At 38.4% G+C, this 18,337-nt stretch overlaps 1 protein-coding gene across 3 annotated transcripts in view; it reads left to right on the forward strand.

Annotated features, from left to right (window-relative positions):
- Positions 1-18,337, forward strand: part of ADAMTSL3 (ADAMTS like 3) — a 182,312-nt gene that overhangs the window by 158,200 nt on the left and 5,775 nt on the right. For all 3 annotated transcript variants that reach the window (XM_065641638.1, XM_065641639.1, XM_065641640.1), the window contains exons 24-27: positions 11,088-11,270; positions 13,291-13,410; positions 14,212-14,424; positions 16,782-16,965. In XM_065641638.1, coding sequence (XP_065497710.1) covers positions 11,088-11,270; positions 13,291-13,410; positions 14,212-14,424; positions 16,782-16,965 — 700 coding nt within the window. The remainder of the gene's footprint in view (positions 1-11,087; positions 11,271-13,290; positions 13,411-14,211; positions 14,425-16,781; positions 16,966-18,337) is intronic.

Here is an 18,337-nt window from a genome sequence, read left to right on the forward strand (position 1 = left end):
AAGTATTACTGTTTGTGAATAAAATAGAGCTTGTGTGTCTTAAAATGTCACTAAGCCTTAGAAGCAGAAAAACTTACGCAATGATGTAAGCAGAGTTTTTCTGATCTCCTTTCCTTAATGAAAAGTAATAAACCACTGACTTTAGAATGTTGAATTTAATAGCACTTTATGCTAACATGTTTGTCTACTAGGTGGAACCCAAAAATATGTCCATTTGCAGTTAGGAAGAGAACTTTGTGAATGCTGATAAAACATCACATGGATTATCAGTCAAACAAGAGTTTGACTCAGGAAAAAAGACTAATATTTTTGTACACTCTGAAAATTCTCTTCCTACGAACAGACAATGTGAGTCCACAAGAGTCCTTTTCTCCTCATCAGACATGTTGATTTACAGTAAGAATCTTTCACCTTCTTGGAGTAATAGCCAACAGCAAATCCTTATAGTTAATATCTAGAGTAAAAATGCCACTGGACAGTGATTGAATGTGACTGTCTATTGGCTGAGGATCTGTTAGGATGAGCTGTAAGAGTAATTATGAGAGAGCGCCCTTCCTCCAGTGTCTGGCAGACTGTGGCTACATCGGGAGCACCCTTTCCTCACTGCCCTTCCTCCTGAGTGCTCAGAGGGAAGGACAATTTTTATTTGTGTCATAGAATGTCTTGAGTTGGAAGGGACTCACAAGGATCGTTGAGTCCAACTCCTGTCTCTGCATATGACAACTCCACAGTAGTTATCATATAGTAACAGAAATTGTGGATAACAACTTCTCTGCCTCTCCTGAGTGAATAATTATTAGATGAGACTTTGTAGCAGAACATGAAGAACACAAATACTTGTCAGGATCCTTCCACACATACTTCACTCATGCAGATTTCTCAGTGGCATCCAGCAGATATATCTGACCTATTGGACTCTTGCTAGGCCACAAAATAGTTCTCCATAAGAACCATCTAATGAATAAGGTGTCTGTGTGTGAAAAATATTAGTGCCATGCCACTAGCAGAATTCTTAAATTACTTTCAAATTTCTTGGCTGCAATGACTTCTGAGTGTTCTTTCTCTCTAGGCTGAATAACCTGTAATACTTTTTATAGCTGTTCAAATCAGTTTTCTCTGTGAATAACTCTACACATTGAGTTCTGTGTTTTGTGTCTAGCAGTGTAAGGTCTTTTCGGAAATTTTCTTTTTGAAACACATATAAAAATTATGCACATATGCAAAGCGGTAAATTAATGGTTCATTTAGGAGAGAATATCATGCCATAGAGCAGAACTTCCACCGGAGGTAGGAGCAGCCTCCCCAAGAATCTCGCAAACAGTTGTGAAAGGTAGAGAGGAGGTGATGTAAGGAAAGATACGTTCCCAGCTTCCCCTGCTGGCTGGGTAGTGGCTGCACAACACACCCTTAGTTCCTCAAGGCCTGAAGAGAACGAGCTATATTCCACTTCAGAGGCTCTGGGTTCATTGGGCTATGTCACACAGGACAGCTCTTGTTTGATGATTTTAATGGAAAATATGTGAAATTTAATATTACACACGGTGTTAGCCAGTGGACTGCAGGTTTTTATTTTTTCACTGTTACTGATATGGTTCTTTTTGTCCATTTGGAAGTCAGTCTTGCACACTCCAAAAATCACATTCAAGTTGAAAGAAAACCTTTGAAATGCTAAAGAGCGGTGTATCCTAATAAATAGAAGAACATCAAAGAACAGATTAGGAAAAGTTAGCTAAACTACTGAAGCTAATAGTATCGATTTCTTTTCTCATTTTAATCTATAACACAACTATTTTTCCACTAATTATAATAAACTCACTTTTACAGCTTCCACACGAGTGTATGCTAGAAGATATTCATAAGATTCGGGATAGATTTATATTCCATTCTTACAGCCAAGAGCTTTTCAATCAACACACATGGTATAAATATCAATATTGATTGCTCCAAATTGCTCTTGGATAACATTTATTGTATTTGCAGAAAAGATCGTCTTGTGATTATTACTAAAATAAACTAAAATTGTCAGACTCCATTTATTGTGAAATCTTGAAAGTTCTGAGCTTAAGTATAATGGGGGGCGGGGGGGGGGAAGGATAAAAAGATACATAAAATGTGCATCGTCTGCCACCTCCTGGTGAGAGAGTAGAAAGGAAATATACTGATTTGAGGTTGTTTATACATTATATTGCATCTCTGAAATATGTTGGCACAGAGGTTTTTAAAAGTAGAAACTCCTTCATTATCCAAATTCTGCATTCCTATGAATATATTTTGGGTCTCTAAGAATAACATATAGATAAAAAAAACTTGTGAGAAATACACATAACCTGTTGAATCAGGGTCATCTTTATGCACATATGTTTCACGAAGATGGACCAGCTACTTGTTTTCAGCGTTGGAACTTGAAACAAGTCCAGATAAATCAGGAGTTTGATTTTCCATCTGTTCCTTTGTTTACCCATGCTATTCCAAATATAACTTTGATGCTGTTCTTTGTCTTCTATGCTCAACCTCTCAGAAGACATCTCAGTGAAGAAAAATAGCAGTTTAATACATAGGATTCTGGCTCTTCATTTCTCTTAGGTTTTTTGTGTGTTCTAAAAGATATCAGTAATTGATTTCAAAGGTTTAAAGGGGTAAATACAGATTTATTTTATTATTTATATAATTAGTATAATAAAAGGAACCTCTTTTGATCTTATGCTTCTTTTTACTACACCTACATTGCAGGTTTTGTTTGGATCAGGCATGAGTGGGAAGGACTGAAAGATTTACTTCAAATGCTTAATTGTGCTTTGTTTTGTGCCCTACAACAGTCTGGGAACCTGCAAACTGAATCCCTTCATATAGAACTAAACTAAAAGGTGTGCCTGGGGACTCTACCTATTGCTTTCCAAATACTAATGGGCAGTTAAGTCCAAGGATCCAGGCAAGATTCACCAAGTAGTTCAAAGCAACCCTCATCCAAACACACCTCGGGTGTGTTTTGGGACCTCCGTACCAACTATGTCTCTTTACAAGCATATTCCTGATGCCCTCTCCTACCCGCTAATGTAGATACAGCCTACAGAGTTTGTGGGGAGGAAAAAAACAAACAAAAACCCCTGAAAACCACACACCATAAATTGGAAAAATTTATAGCATTGCTTTTTTTGGTGGGTGTTTCTCCCTTTGTCTCCCAGATTTCTTTACTGGGGCAGGGGTTTCCTTCAAATTCCTGATTCGGTAGGGGTTAAGATGGATTGTGTAGAGGAAGATAAAATTCCAAAATCTATTAGAGTTCTCGGAATGCTCATTGAGCATGTGGGTATTCCCTTGATACTTCCTACTTCAATTTGCAAAAACCTGTCAGGAAGTTCCCTAGGCAAAGTTTAACAAATTCTCACAGTGTAAAAGAAGAGGTTAGTTTGTTGGTTAGTACCTGATTACATGATTGAAAGGAACAAGTGGTCAAGTTTTACTGTGGACAGAGGTTACCAGTAGGGTGCCCTGAGACTCTGTTCTGGAATTTGTGATGTTCAGCATTTTATAAACGTTCTGAAAAAGAATACGAACAGTTAGTTGACTAAAGCTGTGAAGAATTAAGATTTATAAAGGCTAGTCAGATCTAAAACTCTCTGCAGAGAGCTGCAGCAGGATCACACAAATAATGTTCAATAGCTAAATGAGGGCAAAGGATGTTCAGAGTTGATATTTGCAGAATGAATGTACATATAGAACAAATAACCTTAAATATAGACAAGTGCACATGCCTGTACCTGAATGACTGCTCTCAGAGGACGGTTTGTGGAGTCACGGTGGTTGGTTCTGTGGGAACACCAGCACACTCCCTGGGTGGTGTCCATAAAGGTAAATCAAAACTAATGGCAGAGGAAGGGGCAAAAGAAAATATAAATTGGCCATTGCTTAAAGCTGTGGTAAATCCTGTTTGCAACTTGCTAATCTCATCTCGAAAAGGAGATACAGTAGTGCTAGAAAAGTTGGAAAGAAGAGCAATTTAGAGGAAAGAAGCACGATGGCCTAAGTCAGGGGTGTCAAACTCATTTTCACCGGGGCCACATCAGCCTTGCAGTTGCCTTAAAAGGGCTGAATGTAATTTTAGGGCTGTATGAATGTGACTACTCCTACATTTATACAGTCCTAAAATTACATGGCCTAAGTGTTATGTCTGGTTCTGGAAGCTAGGAAGATATATTGAGGAAGGACCATTAACAAATGCCATGATTTTAGGACTCTTTGCCTGCACATCCCCAGGTGCCCATTGCTGAGTTAGGTAGACTTCAGGTCTGACTAATGGCGATTCCTGGGTAGTTCTTTAATTTCTGATAAAATTGTATTTTCAAAGTCCCTGAGTATATATCTACTTTATGACCGTAAATGTCTGAGTCTTTGGTTGATATATAATAGCATGGCTGTTCAGTAAATTGAAAGTATAATTACTAACCAGTTGGGCAAAACAGTCTCCAATAACAGTGCTGAATTGTAGAATTGCCCTAACGCACACCAACCCAGTCTATGTTGAGGGTTGACTAGAAAGTTTAATGTAGCAGTAATTTGAGTTCATACTTAATGCGGATCCTCTTGTTTAGTTGTCTAAATGTAGTTGCCTTATTTTAAATGCTGGATTTTGAAAAAAAAATCTTAGCCTTAAACTTCTCCAGCTGGAAAAAAGATCAAGTTCATTTTCAGCTGACAGCCAGAGAACTAAACAGAACCCGACAGAGCTGTGGCAAGGGTGGGATAGGAAGGGATCTTGCTTCAGGAACCCCTCTAAGGAGGTTGCCAGATGTCCGTAAGTATACCTAAATCCTGCCAAATGTTGCTACCACCTAGGAAGAGGAGCTCTTGCAGAGGTAATAGCTCTGAAAGATTGCGAGAGAATGGGGCAGTGTCTGAGGGCATGTTGGGGGATCAAACCAAATACCTAAATCTCACACTGGCTCTCTGTGCAAGGGCATTATTCGTGCTGGAGTTGGTAAGATTCATACAGGTAATCTCAGTAGCAGCAGGATTTAGGCTTTTTAGGATTTGTCAGAAATTGATTGTTCAAGCGTCATTCAGATGAATATAAAGTCAGATTGCGACTTCTGCTAGAGAAAATATGAAGATGTATCAATCAAAGAAATTGCATTGTAACTTATGTTAAATCCACTGTAGGTGCTAGTGAGTGTAGCATAAATAATCAAGTGACATTCATTGTGTATGTTACTGACCCAGAATTGTTTTCTCTGAAAGATTACACGCAAATTTAGCCTTTAAAGTTAGGTAAATTTTTAGTGAAGTGCAGCAAAATGTGATTTGTGCCAGCACAGTTCTGCCTTGCTCTTGAATGGGAAATACAGAATACTTTATGAGATTCTACATAGCTGGGGGAAAAATTCTGAAGACATATCCAATGTTTTAGAGCAACTATTTAGTTGGCCAAGATTTTTATGGCGTGTAATATTTCATAGGGCTTTCAAGGTTGGAGGAAATTTGGTTTTGAACACTGAATATTTTAAGGGCACCCTATAGTGTTGGATTCCTCTTTTTTTTTTTTTTTTTTTTTTTTTTCTTTTTTTAAACACGTGTTTCACAGTCCCATCCGGAGCAGGAGTTTTTTTTCCATAACATTCGCTGTCCCAGGGCCGCTCATGGTGGAAAATTACTTTTTTCATGGAACATTGAGTATTTTAGAGCTGCTTCAGTGCTAGTGGAAAATAACCTGTGTTTGAGGTCAGAAAAATAGATTAAAGTAATTTTAAAGTTTTATTGCCACTTAGGTCTGTAGTAGAAATTTTTACCATCATAGGATTTAGATCCATTACAAGAGTAAGATTCTGATTTTTAAGGTTTTTCTAAGACTAAGAAGGCCTAAGTTCAGGAATGCATCCTTGAAGGATGATGACAGCCATCCTTATAATTAAGCATGTGTTTAATTGCATTCCCTAATAGGGATGGGTTTAATCCTGGACTTAAGTGTTTTCGTGACTTGGAGCCACAGGATGTGATTGTTTGACTCTGCGACAGGCTGAGGGCAGCGATGGATCTCCCATTTGAATCACTGGGATCTAAATTGCACTTAGGGATTCTGAACCTTTGGCAGTTTGGGTGAGTCGGTACCTTTGGCCTCATCCTCAGCTGCATCTGTGTGGAGGTGGGGTATGAAGGAAACAAAGGTGGCTACAGGCCATCCCATACCTCTTCCTTTTTTTGTACTGGCTGGGGATCAAACCAGGAGTTATTCAGCTTGAAATTAATATTTTCTTGGATGCAGATAGGGAATGACTTCCTGGATTACAAACTGGAAGATTTACTTTTTTCCTGAAGAGAAGTAGCAGCAAATGAATCCCAAAATGATTTGGTGTCTTCTAACACACAGAAAGGCAGCCGTTCTGTATAAGAAGCTTATGTAGATGTGTTAAATTTGGACAGTAAGGTGAAAGGAAAGACATTTTTAAACTGTCTGGGAAAGGACAAATGACAACAGTAGAAATCTCTTTGAGTCAGAACAGAGGGCAGAAAATTATAGCAGTGAGGAGGAAATATTTTAAAATTTCAATACAATTAGCTTTTTGACATCTCTGTTAAGTCTTCTCACTACAATTCTGTAGTGGAAAAGGCTCTTGAAGACTGTGAATGTTATTTTTGTCCATATAAAGTCCCTATGTAAATTAACCTTTATGTAAAGGAAAGTCAAGCATCTGCAGTAGAATTCCACTTTGTACACAGGACGAACTTCTCCATGAAGTCTTATGAATACCTCCTAAAGCTTAAGTATCATTTCAGCTCCATTCAGTTTGTCACCTTTAAGAAAAAACAAAACAAAACAAAACAACACACACCAAAAACCAATAAAACAAACAAACAAACAACCCCAAACACGCCCCCCCCCCCCCCCCAACCCACCACAAAACACAACAGGGAGGAAAAAAAAATTTAAAAAAGAAAACACACCATTATGCTCATGGTTTGGCTTATTTTTGCTTAGTTTAGTTTCTACTTGGATAAGAAAACAGTAATTAAAACTTTTAAAGTTTTATTTACATGAATACTAAAGGATAAAGCACAGGTTTTTGACCTTACCTATTTGTGTAGAAAAAAAGAGCTTTTCTTGCATTTTGATGGTATGCTTGAACTCTGTCCTGCAGTTTCTGTGTAGAAAAATACTTTTCACAGTGCTACTGTAAGAGTCTTTTCATGAGGAACGTGGGAATTATATACTTTGCCTGCTTTCTCACAGGAGCTGCTAGGTGAGACGTAACTCAGTTGCAGGGCTGCATACTGGTGGGGAAGAAAAATCTTATCTCAGGAGCAGTAAATACGGAGTCTAATTTCTAAAGGAAAAGCATCAAAAATCTGCATGATGTAAGCTTTTTCGCTGGAGTTGTGCTGTGTGCTATGTTATGAGAAGGAGTTTTATACGAAGTACCATTAAGCACAGAGACTATTAAAAAGGTAAATGCGCACCTAAAAATTGTGGGTTTCAGTATCTTCCAACAGTAAGAGTTTCTCCTGATAGGAATTCCAGAAATGACAATTTGCACAAGAACTCAGTGTCTCTCATGAGAGTTATGGCAGAAAAAGGATTTTTTTACTGGCAATGAGAGCATATGGATAAACTGAAGCTGTCCAGAAGAGTTTGAAATGTACACACTGCTTTGCCGAAGAATGCAAAGGAGCTGGACTATAAGGGATGTGTTTTTCTCCTGCATTATTACTCTAATCTATTTAAAGGGTGTCTATCAGCAGATGGGATAGCATCACACAATAAAACTTTTTTCTAGCCAGAGTCTCTACTACGTCTCTCTGGATGAACATCTCCAAAAGCTTTATATCACATTTGTGCTCACCAGTTTTAGGTTCCCCTGAAAGGCAGGGTTAGAGGCCCCTGCTTTCTGGCATATAGCAATGTCCTGCCTGCAGAGTGCCCCAAGTCCTGCCCCTTCTCGTCCCTTCGTGCTGTACTCCAGCCAGTGACAGGTCCCTGAACTCTTCTCTGAAAAGGTATCTTCTGTTTTTCCTTAGCTCAGGGCTCCAGCTGAGGATTTGCCTTAATACTCTTAATGGCACCCTAACCAAACACCCACGAAAAAGGACATGGAAGGAGGTTGATTGCAAATACCAGTTGGTCTTCAGCGGATGTTCAAATATCTCCCAAGCTCATTCTCAGATAGCAAATTGGTTTCCATATAATACAAACGTTTGTGAAAGAAAAGGGACTGTGAAATGCAAAAATTTGAAGGGTCCTTGAAATCATTGTGAAGAGGCCAGATCGGAGGGACTCAGCACACGGTTCACATAAAAATTATTGGCTCTTAGATAAAAATGTTACTTCGCTATAGTTTCAGGTAAAATACAATGCAGGAGTGTTGTGATTGTCCCCGCTGCTATGTTTAGCTCAAACAGCTCATGTTTATGGATGCAGCCTGAAGGTATCTAGAGAACATTAACTCTGTTTTAAAATGACAGCATGCAATGACCATGTATAATGCATAATAGTGTTGTTTTTTTCATGGCACATTTAACTGATCTTTTTTCGTGGATTTCCCCCTCCCCACTTTATCTCTAAGTGGCAGCACGCCTGAGATTGCTTGAATGAGTTCATTGCGCATTTCAGCCGGGCTGGTTGCTGGACTGCCATGCACTTCTGCTCCTTAGACCTAGAATTTGTGTGTCCGTATTCACACTATTCGCTTGAGAAATGGCCTGATTTACTTGCGTGTGTGTGTGGTATTACTTGCTTGTTTCCCCTAAAGAGAAATGCGTACAGCTCTTTGAGAAACAAAGAGCAATCATTTGCTATAATTTAGATTAAGTTTAAGGTGTGTGACAGATACCCAATTTTGAACTTAAAATGAGAGGCAAAGCTTTTCTGCAGATTTGTTCTGCAAACTGAACTCCAGATTTTAAAAGGCTCTACGTGTCTCTGAATGAGACATGGGTAGAAGAGCAGAGACATGGCAATTTTTCCAGGATAAACTCTAGAATACAAACCCAGTTTGGAAGAAAGAAATATTTTACTTAAGTCCCAGGAATGAGGTACAATTCTGAATGCTGTGTTGAGAGCAGAGGGAAGACTGCCTCATGGGGTGATATTGGGCTGAAGTTTGATAGAGGCTCGAGTTAAAATCTTAAATTTGAACCTTTCCAAACGTTTTTCTCTTTTGTGGAATTTGACTTCAAATCTTTGAGTTCAGTCCCATCTCAACCATGCTGCTTCTGGCTTATTTTTGGCTCTGACTGGTCTGCAGGATTTTGGTGCCAGTGAGGGTAGTCTGGCTGCAAACCTCTAGGCCTTAGGTTAAAAAAGCTCAGCATCATCACAACACCTCCTCAGCCCATCTGTATAGTAAGTATATGTGCCTGAATGGCCACGGAAAGTACACTGTAAAGGAAAAATATGCCTGAGAATGATACACTTTAGCCAGAAAGCTGGGGTAAAATGGAAAAAAGACCCTTAAAACAAGTCCTCATCCCAATTCCAAAAGGATTTTTTGTAGTGGCATAAAACTTCTTCTGGAAATTTGAAAAACAGCCTGTTTTTTTGGACACTTGTGCACCCTGCAGATCTGTACTTTGTTTTATGCAGTTTCATTCATTAAAACACAATCTTACAAGTTTAAAAGCCCTGAACTGTTGCTAAATTGTCTAGAATAAAATCTGTGATTATGCAGAAGAGTGTTTCTTTCTAGACAAAATGGTGGGGGGAGTTTTTTCCTTCAGTGAAATAGCAGGTTCCAAAAACTGTGTCTGGTTCCTATTACAGTAAAGGAAAAAACTTGAGGTGCGCATTGGAAGTGCTAAGCCAGTGATTGAAATGTTAAAGTTGCTCCTAAAGGCTATTCCACATCATGAAGGCATCATCTGTAAAGTAATACTGCACAATGATCTGTGAAGAGAGGAGACTGAATTAGCATTCAGTATGGCTGAAACTTCCAAATGTCCCACATTCGGGTCAGCTTCTACAGCAGAACCATTTTGGTAGTCTTCAGTGAGCACTGATCAACATATCTAGAGAAAACGGAGTTCAGGTGAAAAACAGTTAAACTGCTCTGACTTGTCTTGTGCCCTGCATCTTTGTGCACCTCTGTGGCAAGTCACTGTGCCACATATGTCAGACTTACCATTGATTTATCTGGGGTTTTGGAGCTTTGAAAGAGCATTTCTGCTGTGGCAGCTCAACCAGAGCACAAGCAATGAAGTGTCTGATTTGCCAACTTGCACAATATCCTTTTAAAGGCAAATGTTTGAGGAAAATAAAATGGGAGAAGTCCTCCCACTGAGGTGGTATTGTGCCAGTGGAAAAAAAAAATAACCGTCTAATTAAAAAAAAATGTCCAAAGTTAACTCATTTATTAAAATTTAGAATGACAAATTATCTGCAAATGCCGACTTTCCCAGAGTTCAAGCTTTACAGTAGGAATGACGATAGACCTTTGGCTTTCTGTGACATGGTAAATGAGATTTCTTAACAACTGAGTCCCTTGTTTAGTTGTTAATAGCTCTTTCTGTTCCTTTTTCTTCACACTGCATTGTTACAGGCTGTATATATGACATTTACTACTTGGAGAAGTTCTTGGGAGCTTTTTTGGCAGAAATCAGCCACATGTATTTTCTAATCTAATTGGCAAATATGTACATTTTTTTCTTCAAGAGAAATATTTTGCTTCCATTTGTTTTTTTTCTTTATTTTTAGTTAGAAATTGAATATTTACTCCTTCATATATTCTGGGATGCAGGTTGAATTAAAAGATGCTGTGCAGATCTTTAGGTTAATTGGTCCTGATTGGGGGTAATGGTCTCACATCTTTCAGTAGCAAGGCACCCGATCATGTTACTGTTGTAGGACCGGTAGCAGTTTTAAAGCTGTTCTATGCTCAACCTTTCATCTCAGTGGGATGCTGAATTATTACTAGAGCTCACAACTGAGGTTTGTTGTGAGTGGAAAAAGCACTTGTTTTGCTGCAATGTTGTTTCTTTGACTTATACTATCTATGAAATGACAAAGGAATTTCATGATTCTTTGATGTTACGGTAGCAATCAGCAATATAAAACCTATGGTTTATCTCTCATAATAAATGTTTCAATTATTTGCATTTCCAAGGTGTTCCCCAACCAAACATAGTATGGTTTAAGAAGAAAGACATTCTACAAATCAATTCTTTCCTGGTTTTGAATGGTTCTTTATTTCTGAGGAATGTTTCCTATGAAGATGCAGGAACATACACTTGCAGAGCAACTAACACTCTCGGCAAAGCCGAAGCTGCGTCTGTTCTGCACTTAACCGGTAAGTGCTAAGTGAAAATTCCTTACTGATAACAGCAGTGAACCACTTTGATTATGAAGTTTAACCAGTAAAATAGTTGGGGGTATATTTAACACTTTATTATGATCTTGGAAATTTTGATTGCATCTCACTCCCTGGGATCTGTTTTCTATTTTGTGTTTCCTGTAATAGTGGCTCTAGGTACAGATGGTTTGACTTGTCACTTCAAAAGTTGTTCCATTTTCTTGCTTCCCTTAAACCAGCACACACATTAGAAAACTAAACCCTCTGTCATATTACATTGTTCCTAGGGAAATGAGGCAGGCTTGAGTTATTTGGAAAATCTGCAGGGAAATGCATGCAGTGAAATGAAAGCAAAGGCCGGTTGGGGGATTGGTTTTTCTTTTTTTCTTTTTTTTTAATTATAGAGGCTAATAAAATGTAGGGACATGGAAAACAAAAAATTCTGAATATGAACTGCTAACTCTCAGAATACAAAATGTAAAGAAAACTTGGATTTAAATTAGTCTATTGAAAGATTAATAATGTAATACTGTATAATACAATCATGCCTTGCAAATAGCTCCGATAAATGGATCATTCAGCTCTAGGGATTAATTTTCTCATCATTTTGCTGTACGACGTACAACAGTTATACATGGCCGATCCTGCAACGAAGCTTGCTGTCTTAGGCACACATGTGTAGGGCGGGTTATAGATGTTTGGACCTGTTGGCCAAGGAAGACGTACCAAAGACATAAGAGTCTCTGTGTGAGGATGAGTATAGACTGAAGCTCCCTTCTTGGTTTCAGTTTTCCTGGACTACATCAAAACTTCAGATGTTCCAAAGAGGAATATTAGTATAATTATGTGACTGGGAAGATTGCTCACAAGAGTCTGAATTTCATTTCTATTCCTGGTCATATGACATTAGTTTAAATAAATCTTGATGGATAGGATAGGGCCAAATTCTACTCTTTTTTTTGGCTGTGCAAAACTGCAATGAAATGGGAGAACTTCTGGTGTCAGGACTTGCAGGTTGCACTGACTCAATGTTGTCTAAAGCAATGTCACATCAGCCCTTTGGACTTCACTACAGCAACTACTGCCTGACACGGGGCAGTCAAGCAGTAGAGCACAATCTGTGCAACCTTTCTAATCCAAGTTCCTAAGGACTGACAAGGCAACCAGCCTTTTGCCTGGCTGGGACTGGCCTTGCTGTGGTTCTGGGAGACTTTTTTGTGCCACTGTTTACACAGACGAGCAGGAGGCTTTGTACAGACATTGCCCACTGAGGAAAAACATCGAACCAATGTAAAATGAGCCACAGATGTCAGGATATAACGGAAGTTTTAAACCATTCTGGAAGGAGAATCATAGATCTTATGCGTGTTCCTTAAAACGGGAATGTTGACTAAGTAGCAAGAACTGTGTGTTAGTGACAGATTGCCCACATTTTTGGCAGTTATTCTGTCTGGCATATGATAAAAAGGAGGAGTTGCTATAGTGACAGGCATATGATTCTGCATACATTGTCCTATCTCTATGCGTAATGAGATTTTAAGAGATTTTATTTTTTTCTGTTGTGACACTTTGTCATAATTCCATCTAATTGAACAGAGGAATTGGCCTGATTCCATTAAGAGAATTATTTTTAATTTTATTAAAATTTCTGTATGTGAAAAACCAGTAATGAAACAATACAACATTGTCATGAGAAACAGGAAATACATCATATGTGCTGTAAATGTTGTTTTTACACTAAGTGTTACAGTCTTATATTTTAAACGAATAAAATTTCATGAACTTAGAAACTTGCATAAACATTTGAAATAATTTCTGCATCTCCCTGTTTAAATATCTGAAGTTGTATTTCTTAGAGAAACAATTTAACTGCCTAAATGAAGCTGATTGATCCTAAAGAATTCCGAAGTGCTACTGTCCTTCTGCTCCACAACTAGCATGTTGGATATTTTGCTACAATTTTTTTTCATCATCTTGATTTAATTCTCACTAAGAGAGCTTATGCATTGTGTTACAGAACAAAGATTTGTAGAGAATAACACTCTATTATCAAAGGGAAGCAGAAGAAAGCGTGTCCTAATGGCATCTGGAATTGGTACAAATGTCAGTGTGGCACCTGGAGATCCGCTGAGAATGGGTATGTTGTCTTGTCTGCTTTGTCATTTAAATTATTTATTCGTTTAATTAAAGTGGAAAGGGCCCCAAAGAGAAAGTGAGGGTAATTCCTAACGGTCTGGGTTTGGTGACCTTCTGGATTTCCTAACCATATCTCAGCTTTCTGTCATCAGGGAGGGAGCCTCAGAGTAAGAAAGACAATTATTTTTTGATTCAGCTCTTCAAAAAGTGTTTTAAAATTTAAAATTAAAATCATGCATTGTGTAGGTGACCCACCGTGAGACTGAAGCTGCATAATTTCAATTTGAGCTTCACTCGAAAACAATGGGAGGAAATTCAGCTGGGCTCTAGAACTGTTCTCTTATTTTTCTAAATGAATATCCCTGTTTCCATCCCTGCTTGTGCCTATGGAGCAAAAATGCAGCAATTTCATTTAATGTGTTTAGGACTCCTTTCCAAAATAGATAGAAACTTTCAGTACAAACCTATTTGCACATTGTAGAGTCTGGAATGAAGTCTTCATTCCATTTAAATAATTGTTCCCCTTATGCCCTTAGTTCATACAGAAGTTAAGTTTGTAAGAACTTACTGAAAGGCAAAATATAAAGAACTGTGCTAAGTAAACACCAGCTTACCCAGCTGATAACCCTCAAGGGGCAGTCAGGATTTTAGGCCATGGCTTGGACCTCAGTGATTTTATGCATAGTTGTTTTTTTATTTAGGCTGCTGAGGTCTTTTGCGCAGAATCACAAAATCACACATACTTATCCACAAACATTTCAATGTTTATAGAAAAACCTGCTAAAATACTGTTGATTTTTAGGTTGCCCAGTGCTGCCCAGCTACAGAAATACAGTTCACTGGCTTTTCGGAGGTAGTCCCATTGCCGAAGTTAAGACCTTGGAATACCGAACCCTGGCTGGGGGTCATATCCTAGAGGTGAACACCAACTCGGGTCAATTTGCTGGACAATTCCAATGTTGGACTTCGGCTACTGCAAAACCAATGTCAGTTTGGGTAAATGTCAAGAAGGAAGGTTTGTTGAAAATTATATGACAAATTCTTAAATTTTGAAATATTTTATTTGACTTTGTAAAGACTTCCCTGAAACGTAACCTGCTTTTATACATAGCAAGTAATTCATAAATACATCTTTAATTTCACATATATGAATACTTCCATTTAAGTCACTAGATGATGTCCAGACTGGGAGTTGGATATGGGAGTCAATGTGCATCCAAATATCATGTGAGGGTCCTCATTTCTCACCTCTGTAGCTGAGAAAATGTTGCCTGATTCAGTGTCTAGCTGCTTAAACAGTTTTAAATCAGGCAGGTTTTCTCAGCTTCCCCTTCAACAAATCATACAAATTGCTGCCTTGATAGCCCACCAAATTGAAACAAAACTGATTTTGAGGTCATCTTTGCAAATATCTTAATTATAATCGAAATAATTTTAATATCATTGTCACATTCCAGTGTCATTACAATGCTATGGTAACCATCTTATTGTATTAATAGTCACCCTTAAACTTATCAATGTACTAGGGCACATGCACACTCGTCAGTTTCAATGTTCAATTTTCCAGAACATTTTGTAATGTTCTCCAATGTAATGCGCTTGCACAAAACTACATTTCCGTTATTAGGTTATAAAATGTGCACCTGAGGATTAAAGATGAATTTGACAAGGATCTTATATAAATATATGCACCAGCAGGACAATAGGCTGTATATGCAAACATTTTAGAACGACTGTAAATATTTAAAGTGCTTTAAAAACTAATTACATTATAATTGGGCTTTAAAAAAGGGAGTTAGGAACTTGGATCCTACTGAGAGTCTGGCAGCAAAGTACCAAACTCTGTTTGACACTTAAAAAAACCAAAAAAATCTCTAATTGGTCGATAACCAGGAAATGAAAATCAGGTTTAGAAACAAGTATCTGTTGAAATTGAAAGTTTTTGTATGTGATTTATCAATTATCCCATCAATATGATTTGACTTCCTGTTTACATGCAAAGGACTCAAGGTGTAAGGTCAGGTCTTGCAAATCCCCTATGCTGTGTGTCAGTGTATTCTCAGTGACTGCCACGGGGCTATTTTGATGGGCGAGAATGGTTCCGGTATGCGTGGAGTTGTGGAGCCAGTCACATTTGCAAAGTAAAGAAAAAGTATATCCAGCCCTTCGTCCTGATATTGATCTCATTGAAGTCAGAATTTTTGAACAGGTCTAGCCAGGCATCGAACTATCCGACTGCAGTCTTTAGCTTTAGCCTTTTCGTTGCCCAGTACCCTTTCCAGTTGGGCTGGTCAGTATTTTGGGGAGATCCCATTTTCTAGTTATGAGCTTTTAACTCTGATGCTTATGTGAATGTTTCATCACTGAAATACCCATGCATTTGTGAAGACTGCAAAATCTCCTTCAATGGTTTTTGCACAGTAGGCGTATTGAGGGCACTTCTGAATAGTATCATCCTAGTTAAACAAACAATATAGTCTCTCCATCATAGCTGCAGTCAGTAAGTTTAACTGTTTCTACTTTGAAAAAGGCCCTTTTGTATTATTTTAAGAAACCCAGAAGTAATAAGGAAACATTGAAAAACAATAAGTTAAAGAATTCATTATGTGCTGGAAGAGTGAGCCTGTGGACACAGCTGGTAGCTATCAATTATTCTTGGTTATTACAGAAAAATCCAGCTCCTGTGATCACATAAAAATCTGTCAACATTGCATAGTACTTCGTCTTTTACCAAGTGTCAAAAAAAAAGAATTGTGGGGGAAGGACTAAGTGTGGAATTGTGACTAAATATAAGGTAGTAATTGTTAGAGGTCATCGGATTTTAATACAAAATGCCCCTTAAAATAAATCCCTTTTTCATCTTGCCAGATGCCTTGGTGGCAAATTATTTATGCATTAAATACTTTTCTATAGTTTAGTACAGGATTCTCTTAAATTCGCAAATTATGTGAAGTGTCTGGAGTAAGATGAGTTTTCTTCAGAATAAACTTTTTCTAGAACAGCAGGAAATCTGGAGAGCCTGATTTACAGTTTCCTCTTTTTAATGGTCATTGTATAAAAATGTTATGAAAGTTTTTAAAGAAGTTCATCAGTTCCTACTGTGAGCAAGGTTCTGCCCTTCATGTGCACATGTGCTGATCGCATTTGCCTTATAGAGAACTTCATGCTCATATGTAAGGGCTGAACTTGAGGGGAAGCTGAGTAGGACTAAATTCTACTTTGGCTTATGATCCCTTTTCACAGTGCTGAAATATTTGCTTTTCTGCAGAGGATGCAGTATCTCTCTAGCTTATAGAATATGCTGCCAAGTCAATTAAAATGTGACACAAAGTATAGTGCCTCTCTCACACTACTTTCAATTACATTTCTCAGATCATAAATGGGAATATGCTGAGTGGAGTACTTGCTCTGCTAGCTGTGGGAATTCAGGAACCCGCTCCAGAAGACTGCAGTGCGTGAATGCAGAGAAACAGAAAGTAAATGAATCGTTATGCAGAGGGCTGCAAGAGCCAGAGATAATTTACCAGTCATGTAACACAAATGACTGCCCTGCCAGGTAAACTCCTTTCTATTCTCTTTCTGTGTGCTCTATGCGTATTAAAATGCACTCACAGCCTCCTGAAATTGTTTCTGTGTTCATACTCAAGAGTCTGAAATGTGGGTTTTATTTCATCGTGAACCCTAAAGCATGACATGTGAAAATGGATAACAAGCAAGTAGGGGAATGCTTGATTCACCTGAATAAATGAGCTCTGTGCAAGTCTCAGTGCTGCCACAGCAAGTCTTGCTGCTACCACACTCACACCTTGAAAGCTAAGCTGGAGATCTCTCTGAGTCACCGGTGCGCTAGTTTTGTGGAATCTGTGACAATGCCCCAAGAGAAAACTCGTTACATTTAGAGCAGCCAGGATACTTGTGTGTGGAATCTGTTTGCCTCTTCTCCTTCCATGCCAGCAGAGCTCTGAGTAGGATGTTTACTATGGAATGCCTCATTTGTTGCTAATACCCCTCACCACAGTGTCACGCTCTTTGCATGTCCTTCCTTGCCAATTTTCTCACTGGATTAACTGGAGTACCTTGTGATCTTCAGTCAGAAAATGTTTATATCAGAGGCAAGTATACCACAACATCTGATTCCAAAAGCCAAAACCTTACCTCTACACTTCGTGAGTTGCACTGAGCATTCCAGCTCAACAAGGCGTTTCTCAAGGCTTTTAGCAGGAAATCCCCCAAGACTCCTCAAAACAAGTGCTTTCCGTTGCTTAAAAGAATTGGCCATCCCTGTCAGCAACATAAAAATCTGTGAGGGATGAAAAGTCATGCACACATTTTGGAGTTGTCCGTTGCTGGAAAATGTTTGGAGAGGTGTGTTAAGACCTTAGCTGACATTCTGGGAGTGCATCTTGCCAGTGTGTTCTAAACTCTGTGTCAAAAACAGAAAACATAGCAACAGATAAATATCAGGAGAAATTAGTTTATATTTCATTATTGGCAGCCAAAATTTTAAATTGTGAGTGTGAACTCCAGCCAGCCCATAACAAGCAAACTTATTGCCAGTGGAAAAATACTGAAATAGAACTAACCATTTGAAGCACACAGACTCAGTTGCAGGTTTCCCTCTTAAAATTCAGCCATTCAGAGCAGATGACAGAGAGTTAGGAGGATACTAGAGGGCCCAGTGCTCCCCCGAGCAAGGTTGTGCGTTTTCAGAGGACTGCAGTGCGTGACTTAACAATCTCTAATTATCACAGTATTCACCACAAAAAACCCCAAGCAGTTATTTAATATGGCTAAACAGACTGGGACCTAAATTCTCTTTAAAAAAATGCTTAGATTTATTTCGCTTTGAATTTGGCTTTATGAATTTACCAGTGGAAGGGAATTGTGTGAATACTAACATAATTAACTCTACCTTGAATTATACGTAC

Source organism: Caloenas nicobarica, chromosome 10 (assembly GCF_036013445.1).
Source record: "Caloenas nicobarica isolate bCalNic1 chromosome 10, bCalNic1.hap1, whole genome shotgun sequence".
Taxonomy (NCBI): domain Eukaryota; kingdom Metazoa; phylum Chordata; class Aves; order Columbiformes; family Columbidae; genus Caloenas; species Caloenas nicobarica.